Raw genomic sequence first — 10,598 nt, forward strand, 5'->3', positions numbered from 1 at the left:
AACATTTTTTGAGTGCCTGTCTCATTAGGTGCTGAGGTTATAAAGATGCGGGAGTTGTAGTGTCTGCTCTTAGCCACTCTGCTGGAGAGACACGTATCTACTGAGATATGTGTAATTGTGGGCAACGGAGAAGGGCCTGGGGCAGGGAGAGGACTGTGGGCATCCTGGGATATAGGGGTGAGTGGGGTCCTCAGGGCAGGAGGGGGAGGCAGCCCGGCCTCCAGCAACTGGGAGAAGCCGGGTTGTGTGAAGTCAGAGCTCTGGAGGCTGTAGTGGTGGCGTGGAGGCCAGGGGAGTCTCAGCACTAAGGAGAGGTCACTTTGGGGCTCTTGCCTGAGCACAGCCTTTATTTTTCTTTGTTAAGTACGCGAGGCAGGATGTTTGTGTTGAGGAAGTGCTCTGGGGTTTGGTGAGAGAATGAAATGAGAGTTAGATTAATAAGGTGTCTGTTAGGGTTTCCAGCCGTTAGGCCAGAACGTTAAATACTTTTCAGCTGCTGTTTTTTTCTTTTCTCTGTACTACTTTTGTCCATACCTGCTTCAGTGGGAAGTGCGGCCGGGAAGGAGCCGGCTAGAGAACAAACAGTGGAGCCTTTCGCCTGGAGGAGAAGGGAGCACCCTCTTTCAGACTCAGCTAATCTCTCCACTTGGGCAGAGGAATGTCCCAGAGTAGAATCTGCTGTCCCCTTGTGCCTTGGGGAGCCCGACTAAGTGTAGAGAAACGGCCACACGTGACTTAGCCCTGGGTGTTGGCTGGTTCGGGACAGGCCCTCGGGGACTCGGCCTGGAGGGCGCTGTCTGAGCAGCAGGCCCCCCCGGGGGCCCCCGCAGCCCCATTTCCCCGGGTGCTACTGCGGGGCTTCCAATTGCCCTCAGCTCTTCACCCAGCCCTGCGCTACCTGTTCTGACTGAGCCAGCTCTTCCGGAGCCCACCCTGTGAGTTCCAGCCTGCCAGGCAGGGGGCACTGCTGCCTGGGCATAGCCACCGCCCTGCACTCCCTTGCTGAAGTAGTAGCGTAAACATGCCCATGCAGAGGGGTGCTGTGGGCCGGGAGCGGCACAGGGAGGCTGGTCTGCTGCTTCTCGGTGGTGGCATGCTTTGTGTTGTCACAGTGGGCAGGGCCGAGAGCGCTAAACATTCCTCTGTCCAGATGCCAGCAGGGCCCTACAGAGAAGCACGGGGGCTGGGGGCGACAGTGACGCCCACGCCCCTCGTGTGCTCTCTGGTTTGTGGGCCGCCGTTCTTTGCTTCCTCTTAACCAGGAGTGATAGTTTCCTGAGGAACGGCGTTTAGCGCAGAGACTTAGTCCCCAGGCCCCTAGGCGCACCGTTGAACCCCTTGCCCTCCGGTCACTCAGCGGTGACATGTGCCTTCCCACGTTGGGGGTGCCCTCTTTCTATTTTGCAGGTACACGAGCGAACTGAAGAAATGGATTTCCTGTTGTTGGTCGTCCGCAAACTTCTAAGAACAAATTCACGTTTTGTGAAGGTAAAGTTGATTTCATGAGTAACTGAAACATTTAGGGTTAAGATTTATTATTTAGTTTTGTTTCTCTTTATTTTAATAGAAGCTAGTTGTTCATTGTCTTGTGTAGTCCTCCAGATCTTGCTAGGAAGCTGGCTACAGGGCGCTCTTGTATGATCAGACTGTGGAGTACTTTTTGGTTATTATGTTGCATTAAATTGTGAAATATTCTCCAGGCTGCAGGAAATGATCGGATGATAGTTGACGCTAATGAAATGCTAGGTATTAGAGCACTGCTTTTGGTTGAATAGGTACCATAATCTGTAGGTATGTGACTATATCTGTAATCTCTGTTTTAAAAGTAGCACTGAGTCACATTGAAGTTTGAGAATAGTTATATGCACTGTTATTATAGGAGACTTGAGTTAGGAGCTAACTGGAAGTCCGTGGCAAAAATGGTAAACATGGCTTACATTCTGTTTGAGCAAAAAGGACAAAGAAATGAACTAGGCCAAAATAGCAAAAGGTTTATAATTACGCAGTTTAGACATAGGTCAACCCAGCCATGCTAAGTAGGAGTCTTTCAGAAGCAGCAGTGATTGGGTGCATGTCATTCATTATATAAAGGAACTGTGGAAGGATTTGCTGTTATTGGAAAGCAGATGCCCTCTAAATCATAACATATTTTGTCTTCAAGTGTTTCATCTCTCTGTCCGTTCAGGGAGACATTCCCACCCTGCCCCAAGGTGGGGACATCAACCTTAGGAGGCTCACAGCCTCACCTGGTGGGTGCTGACTAAGTGGAACCCGAAATTTGCAATAAGTTGTCTTATTGCTTGAGATGACTATAAAATGAATGAGAGAATTTGGCTATTTCATTCCTTTTTCTGAATCTTAAAGATGACATTGAAGGTTGTTCAACAAGTCTGGACCTTTCTTTTTCTTTGTTTTTTGGCCGTGCCGTGGGGCATGTGGGATCTCAGTTCCCTGACCAGGGATTGAACCCATGCCCCCTGCATAGGAAACGTGGAGTCTTAACCACTGGACTGCCAAGGAAGTCCCCAGAATCTGGACCTTTCTTTTTTTTTTAAATACATTTATTTATTTTTGGCTGTGTTGGGTCTTTGTTGCTGCAGGTGGGCTTTCTCTAGTTGTGGAGAGCAGGGGCTATTCTTCGTTGTGGTGCGCGGGCTTCTCATTGCAGTGGCTTCTCTTGTTGTGGAGCACGGGCTCTAGGTGCGTGGGCTTCAGTAGTTGTGGCTCATGGGCTCAGTAGTTGTGACTTGCAGGCTCTAGAGCGCAGGCTCAGTAGTTGTGGCGCATGGGTTTAGTTGCTTCACGGCATGTGGGATCTTCCCGGACCAGGGCTCAAACCCGTGTCCCCTGCATTGGCAGGCGGATTCTTAACCACTGCGCCACGAGGGAAGCCCCAAAATTCCTTTTTTCTTACTTTTTAGAAAGAGAGTGGCTGTCAGAGACTTAGATGCAGGAGCACGGGCAGATGGGCCTTCCAGTCCCCCCTTCCGCTCCCCACCCAAACCTTTAGAGGTCCCTGGCTTTGTGCCATCCCCCAGCCTGCTGACCCTGCTGTCACCGCTGGCTGACCAGACTCAGCCCAGGCCACCCTGGACAAGCAGGTGTCTTGGGCAGGCTGTTGAATGGTCTGTCTGGAGGAGAGGCTGAGAGCTGCTTGGGGGAGGGCGCACGACAGGGAAGTTGGTGGCAGCACGGAACCTCATAGCTTTGAGCAGTCCAGATTTGACCTTCTCGTCGCCTGCTGCCTCAGTAGAACAAAAGCCTTGCAGTTCCTTCGCCTCACTGTTCCTTGGAAGGTGGTTTAGAGAACATCTGCTGCAATGGGTGTGCCCCTTGGGGGCCACTCTTACACCCCAAGTGGTTTCTCAGAGCCTGCCTTCTAACCACAAGCATCTTGTCTCAGTGAGTTCTGGTCAGCAGGACTTTGACCTCTTGTATCTAACATTAGCTGGGAAAATGCAGACATTTTGTTTACCCAGTAAGTGTATTAATAATACCTGTGTAAAGTTTTTACTTTTCTGCTAAGATTTACACTTCAGAAACGTAGTAGGTAGTCAGTGGTCAGCAGATTGCTGTGTTTACCTCCTGCTTAGCATTTTGGAGACTGGTGGGTGGCGCAGACCCTTTGTAACGCTGCCACCTTCTCCAGGGCACAGCTGATGGGCTGTGGATGCTGCCTCTGGTATTCATGGCTGAGTTTCTTAAGGATGTCATCCCATATTTGCTTTTTGGCAAAACTGAAACCTGTGGTGAGTCCCTGAGCCTCTGCTGTCCCACTTGGTCTGGACTGGTTCCCCTGGGCTGCTGCACAGTGGCCGTCCTGGGGCTTCTCCAGTTTCTCGGCTTAGAGTCAAGGTTTTATGGGCCCCTTTTCTTCTTCCTCTTTCGTGCCTTTTTTTTTTAAAGAGCTTTTGTATATTTTTAATAAATTTATTTATTTTATTTATTTATTTTTGTCTGCGTTGGGTCTTTGTTGCTGCGCGTGGGCTTTTTCTAGTTGCAGCGAGCGGGGGTTACTCTTTGTTGCGGTGTGCCGTCTTCTCATTGCAGTGGCTTCTGTTGTTGCGGAGCACAGGCTCTAGCTACTCTTTGTTGCGGTGCACGGGCTTCTCATTGCAGTGGCTTCTCTTGCTGTGGAGCACGGGCTCTAGGTGCGCAGACTTCAGTAGTTGTGGCACGTGGGCTCAGTAGCTGTGGCTCACGGGCTCTAGAGCGCAGGCTCAGTAGTTGTGGCACACGGGTGTAGTTGCTCCACGGCATGTGGGATCTTCCCGGACCAGGGCTCGAACCTGTGTCCCCTGCATTGGCAGGCGGGTTCTTAACCACTGCACCATCAGGGAAGCCCTTAAGTTAGCTTTCTGATGCCAAGTGTCCTTTTAGGTTAATGGTTGTAATTTAGCATAATTGGAGAAATGTAATTTCTCACTTGATAAAGCAATTGAAGAGAAATTTAAAAGTTGACATCTCTGAGCATTCTTTAAGCTGTAATAATTTGAATTACACTGGAGATCAAATTGAAGTATTCAGTTAAAGTTTTGAAAATTATTAAAACAGAAGACAAGCCTAGAATTGTAAAAGTATTTCATTTCAGTTATTATTATCTTCATCATTTTGTCTAATGGGGTTTCTTACTCTGTAGGTAGTCCTGATGTCAGCCACCATCAGCTGTAAAGAGTTTGCAGATTACTTTGCTGTTCCCGTTCAGAACAAGGTGAACCCTGCTTGTATTTTTGAAGTGGAAGGAAAGCCCTATGCAGTTGAGGAGTATTATCTTGATGATTTGGAGCACGTTCATCACAGCAGGGTATGTTGGAACGCGTTGTTTCTTTCACAGTGAATGTACTTTTGTATTTGATCACAGCTGCATTTATTAGCTACAACTGCAAGGCTCTTTTGGAGCTTAAAATTGGAGCAGAGAGATGGTGTGGGATGGGGCTGGAGAAGAATAAGAGGAAGGAAGCTCCGGGCTTTGTTGTCATAAACGTGAGCATGATAAGCACTCTGTGTGTCCCGGTGAAAGTTCTTCAAACTGCTTTTGTACTTTATTGATGTTGAAGAAGAAATGTCAGCTTTTGGTCAGCTACAAAATTGCAGATTCAGCTGAGGGTAGGAGGTAATTTTATTTCTGTTAAATTAAATTTTCTAATGTAAGTTGTATTGCTCTAAACCGAAGAAGGATTGCATTGTGGGAACAGTGTGTGATAACATATTCTTATGAAAAGTTGCAGTTGATTTACAGTTGTTTTCACGTGGGTAATACATTTATAGGATTTGAAGATCGAAGAGTATATGCAGGTATAAAATATCTCCTTCCTACTCCTGTCCATTGTCTGCCCAGTTCCCCCACTGAATTATTGTCATTCATTTCTCTGGATCTTTCCATATTTACAGGCAAATATGGATGTATTGTTTCTCTTTTTTACAGAATGATAGCGTTCTATGTGCATCTTGTTTTTTTTTTTTCACTTAACCTTTTCACATTTTTTACATGTCATATAGTTTCTTCATTTCCTTTTTAGAGCTACATAACATTCTTTTATGTGAATATAAATATAAAGATTATTCTTTTTTTTAAATTGAAGTATGGTTGATTTACAATGTTGTGTTAGTTTCTGGTGTACAAAGTGATTCGGTTATATATATATTGTGTGTGTATATATATTCTTTTTCATATTCTTTTCCATTATGGTTTATCACAGGGTCTTGAATATAGTTCCCTGTGCTATACAGTAGGACCTTAACTGTTTATGTATTTTATATGTAGTAGTTGGTATCTGCTAATCCCAAACTCCTAATTTATCTCTCCCCCACCCCTTTTCCCCTTTCGTAACCAGAAGTTTGTTTTCTATGTCTCTGAGTCTTTTTGCAAATAAGTTCATTTGCATCATATTTTAGATTCCACATGTAAGAGATATCATATGGTATTTGTCTTTCTCTGTCTGACTTACTTCACTTAGTATGATAATCTCTAGGTCCATCCATGTTGCTGCAAATGGCATTATTTCATTCTTTTCTATGGCTGAGTAGTATCCCATTGTATATATGTGCCACATCTTCTTTACCCATTCATCTGTCGATGGACATTTAGGTTGCTTCTATGCCTTGGCTATTGTGAATAGTGCTGCTGTGAACGTTGGGGTGCATATAGTAAAGATTATTCTTTATTTAACTAATCTCCAGTGTTTCTTATCTTTTCTTATTAAAAACAGTGCTAAAGAGAACATCTTTGTGTATGTGAAGGTATATCTTGTAGGCCAGGGTTTCTTAGCCTCAGCACAGTTGATATTTTGGGCCAGGTAATTCTGTATGGCGGGGGCTGTCCTGTGCATTGGAGGATGCTTGATATTTAATAGCTCTGCTGGCCTTGACCCACCAGATGCAAGTAGGGCTCCTTCCCATCCCCACCCCCCTGTGACAACCAAAAATGTTTCTGGACATCCCTGGGATGGGAGTAAAACACCCCTTTCGAGGACCCCTGTGGAGGTTGTGCCTTCCGGGAAGTGGGTCAGAGGATGTGTGCGTTTAGAACTTTGATGCACGTTGAGAATTGCTCTATGTAAGAGTTTGACTTTTATTAAAAACATCTGTAGGGACTTCCCTGGCGGTCCAGTGGTTAAGACTCTGGACTCCCAATGTAGGGGACATGGGTTTGATCCCTGGTTGGGGAACTAAGATCCCGCATGCCGCGCAGCTCGGCCAAAAAAAAAAAAAAAATCTGTAATGTTAAACAGTCTCTACTACAATGAGTTGACTGACTAGGGTTCACCTCATTAGAAGATGTGTTTTGTCAAATCTAATTATGTCAGAGGGAGGCCAGTGATGGCCATTAGAATGTAGCACTTCTTTTTTTTTCTCCCAGCTTTTAATTTTTTTAAAAAAATTAATTAATTATTTATTTTTGGCTGCATTGGGTCTTTGTTGCTGCGCGTGGGCTTTAGCTGCGGCGAGCGGGGCTACTCTCCGTTGCAGTGCACGGGCTTCTCACTGCAGTGGCTCCTCTTGTTGCGGAGCACGGGCTCTAGGCGCGTGGGCTTTGGTAGTTGTGGCACACAGGCTCAGTAGTTGTGGCTCGCGGGCTCTAGAGCGCAGGTTCAGTAGTTGTGGTGCACGGGCTTAGTTGCCCCGTGGCATGTGGGATATTCCCAGACCAGGGCTCAAAACCTGTGTCCCCTGCATTGGCAGGCGGGTTCTTAACCACTGCGCCACCAGGGAGGTCCTCTCCCAGCTTTTAAAATGACAGTATTTCAAAACAGAAAAGTTGAAAGAAATTTTGTAGTGAACACCCGTGTGTCCATCACCTAGAGTCTACAGTTAACATTTACTTTGTAGCACTTCAAAAAAACCCCAAACCTGTCAGAACTAAGAAACTAACACTGGAACATTACTATTAGCTGAACTTGAGTTTGTTTGGATTTCACTGGTTTTCCCTAATGTTCTTTTTCTGCTCTAGGATCCCACATTGTGTTTAGCTGTCATGTCTCCTTAGGTTCCCCTGGGCTGTGACAGTTTCTCAGACTTCTCTTATTTTTGATGACCTTGATGATTTTTAGGAGAACTGGCCAGGTATTTTGTAGGATGCCCCATTACTGGAATTTTTCTGGTGTTTTTCTCATGATTAGACCGGGGCTATGAGTTTGGGGGAGGAAGACCACCGGGGTGAAGTGTTGTTCCATCACATAATGACCAGCAGCACGGCTCATTGCTGGTGACATGACCTTGATCTCCTGGCCCCGGTGGTGTTTACCAGGTTTCTCCCTTGTAACGTTACTCTGCCCTCCTTTTCTTTTTCCATATATACGTATGTGTGCATATATATATATATATATATATGTGTGTGTTTGTGTATATATATACGTGTGTGTGTATATATACGTATGTGTGTGTGTATATATACACGTGTGTGTGTATATATACGTATGTGTGTGTATATATATACGTGCGTGTGTATATATACGTGTGTGTGTGTATACGTGTGTGTGTATATATATATACGTGTGTGTGTATATATACGTGTGTGTGTATATATATACGTGTGTGTGTATATATACGTATGTGAGTATATACGTATGTGTGTATATATACGTATGTGTGTGTATATATATACGTATGTGTGTGTGTATATATATACGTATGTGTATATATATATGTGTGTGTATATGTATATACATATGTGTGTATATATACGTGTATATATACGTATGTGTGTGTATATATATACGTATGTGTGTGTATATATATACGTATGTGTGTGTATATATATACGTGTGTGTGTATATATATACGTGTGTGTATATATACACGTATGTGTGTGTGTATATATACGTATGTGTGTGTATATATATACGTGTGTGTGTATATATATACGTGTGTGTATATATGTATACGTGTGTGTGTATATATATACACGTATGTGTGTGTATATATATACGTGTGTGTATATATATACGTATGTGTATATATATACGTATGTGTGTATGTATATATATACGTATGTGTGTATATATATATACGTATGTGTGTGTGTATATATATACGTGTGTGTGTATATATATACGTATGTGTGTGTATATATACACGTGTGTGTATATATACACGTGTGTGTGTATATATACGTATGTGTGTGTATATATATACGTGCGTGTGTATATATACGTGTGTGTGTGTATACGTGTGTGTGTATATATATATACGTGTGTGTGTATATATACGTGTGTGTGTATATATATACGTGTGTGTGTATATATACGTATGTGTGTGTGTATATATATACGTATGTGTATATATATATGTGTGTGTATATGTATATACATATGTGTGTATATATACGTGTATATATACGTATGTGTGTGTATATATATACGTATGTGTGTGTATATATATACGTATGTGTGTGTATATATATACGTGTGTGTGTATATATATACGTATGTGTGTGTGTATATATATATACGTGTGTGTATATATACACGTATGTGTGTGTGTATATATACGTATGTGTGTGTATATATATACGTGTGTGTGTATATATATACGTGTGTGTATATATGTATACGTGTGTGTGTATATATATACACGTATGTGTGTGTATATATATACGTGTGTGTGTATATATATACGTATGTGTGTGTGTATATATATACGTATGTGTGTGTATATATATACGTGTGTGTGTGTATATATATACGTATGTGTGTGTATATATACACGTGTGTGTATATATACACGTGTGTGTGTATATATACGTATGTGTGTGTGTATATATATACACGTGTGTGTGTATATATACGTGTGTGTGTGTATACGTGTGTGTGTGTATATATATATACGTGTGTGTATATATACGTGTGTGTGTGTATACTTGTGTGTGTGTATATATATACGTGTGTGTGTATATATACGTATGTGTGTGTGTATATATATACGTGTGTGTGTATATATACGTATGTGTGTGTGTATATATATACACGTGTGTGTGTATATATACGTGTGTGTGTGTATATATACGTGCGTGTGTATATATACGTGTGTGTATACGTGTGTGTGTGTATATATATACGTGTGTGTGTATATATACGTATGTGTGTGTATATATACGTGTGTGTATATATATATATACGTATGTGTATATATATATATACGTATGTGTGTATATATATACACGTGTGTGTGTATATATATACGTGTGTGTGTATATATATACACGTGTGTATATATACGTGTGTGTGTATATATAGATACGTGTGTGTGTATATATAGATACGTGTGTGTGTATATATACATATGTGTGTGTATATATATACACGTATGTATGTGTATATATATACGTGTGTGTGTATATATATACGTATGTGTGTGTGTATATATATATATATACGTATGTGTGTATATATATATGTGTGTGTGTGTATATATATACACGTGTGTGTATATATATACGTGTGTGTGTGTATATATATATGCGTGTGTATATATACGTGTGTGTGTATATATAGATACGTGTGTGTGTATATATAGATACGTGTTTGTATATATATACATATGTGTGTGTATATATATACGTGTGTGTGTATATATATACGCGTGTGTGTGTTTATATATATACGTGTGTGTGTATATATATACGTGTGTGTGTATATATACGTGTGTGTGTGTATATATATACGTGTGTGTATATATACACGTATGTGTGTGTGTATATATATACGTATGTGTGTGTATATATATACGTGTGTGTGTATATATATACGTGTGTGTGTATATATACACGTGTGTGTGTGTATGTGTATATATACGTGTGTGTATATATATATATACGTATGTGTATATATATATATACGTATGTGTGTATATATATACACGTGTGTGTGTATATATATACGTGTGTGTGTATATATATACACGTGTGTATATATACGTGTGTGTGTATATATAGATACGTGTGTGTGTATATATACATATGTGTGTGTATATATATACACGTATGTATGTGTATATATATACGTGTGTGTGTATATATATACGTATGTGTGTGTGTATATATATACGTATGTGTGTGTATATATATACGTGTGTGTGTGTATATATATACGTATGTGTGT

General features: G+C 41.8%; 1 protein-coding gene across 5 annotated transcripts in view; it reads left to right on the forward strand.

Moving 5' to 3' along the window:
• The first annotated feature begins 840 nt into the window (after nucleotides 1-840).
• The window catches only part of TDRD9 (tudor domain containing 9), a 77,978-nt gene continuing 68,220 nt past the window's right edge, over nucleotides 841-10,598 (forward strand). For 3 of the 5 annotated variants that reach the window (XM_024758710.1, XM_024758728.1, XM_024758729.1), the window contains exons 1-2: nucleotides 1,054-1,488; nucleotides 4,640-4,804. In XM_024758710.1, coding sequence (XP_024614478.1) covers nucleotides 1,429-1,488; nucleotides 4,640-4,804 — 225 coding nt within the window. In that variant the 5' untranslated portion in view covers nucleotides 1,054-1,428. Of the gene's footprint in view, nucleotides 936-1,053; nucleotides 1,489-4,639; nucleotides 4,805-10,598 lie in introns of those variants that run through there. The other 2 variants (XM_024758718.1, XM_024758730.1) reach the window with 2 other exon arrangements.

The sequence above is a fragment of the Neophocaena asiaeorientalis genome, unplaced genomic scaffold (genome assembly GCF_003031525.2).
Source record: "Neophocaena asiaeorientalis asiaeorientalis breed wild unplaced genomic scaffold, Neophocaena_asiaeorientalis_V1.1 scaffold476, whole genome shotgun sequence".
In the NCBI taxonomy this organism is placed as follows: domain Eukaryota; kingdom Metazoa; phylum Chordata; class Mammalia; order Artiodactyla; family Phocoenidae; genus Neophocaena; species Neophocaena asiaeorientalis.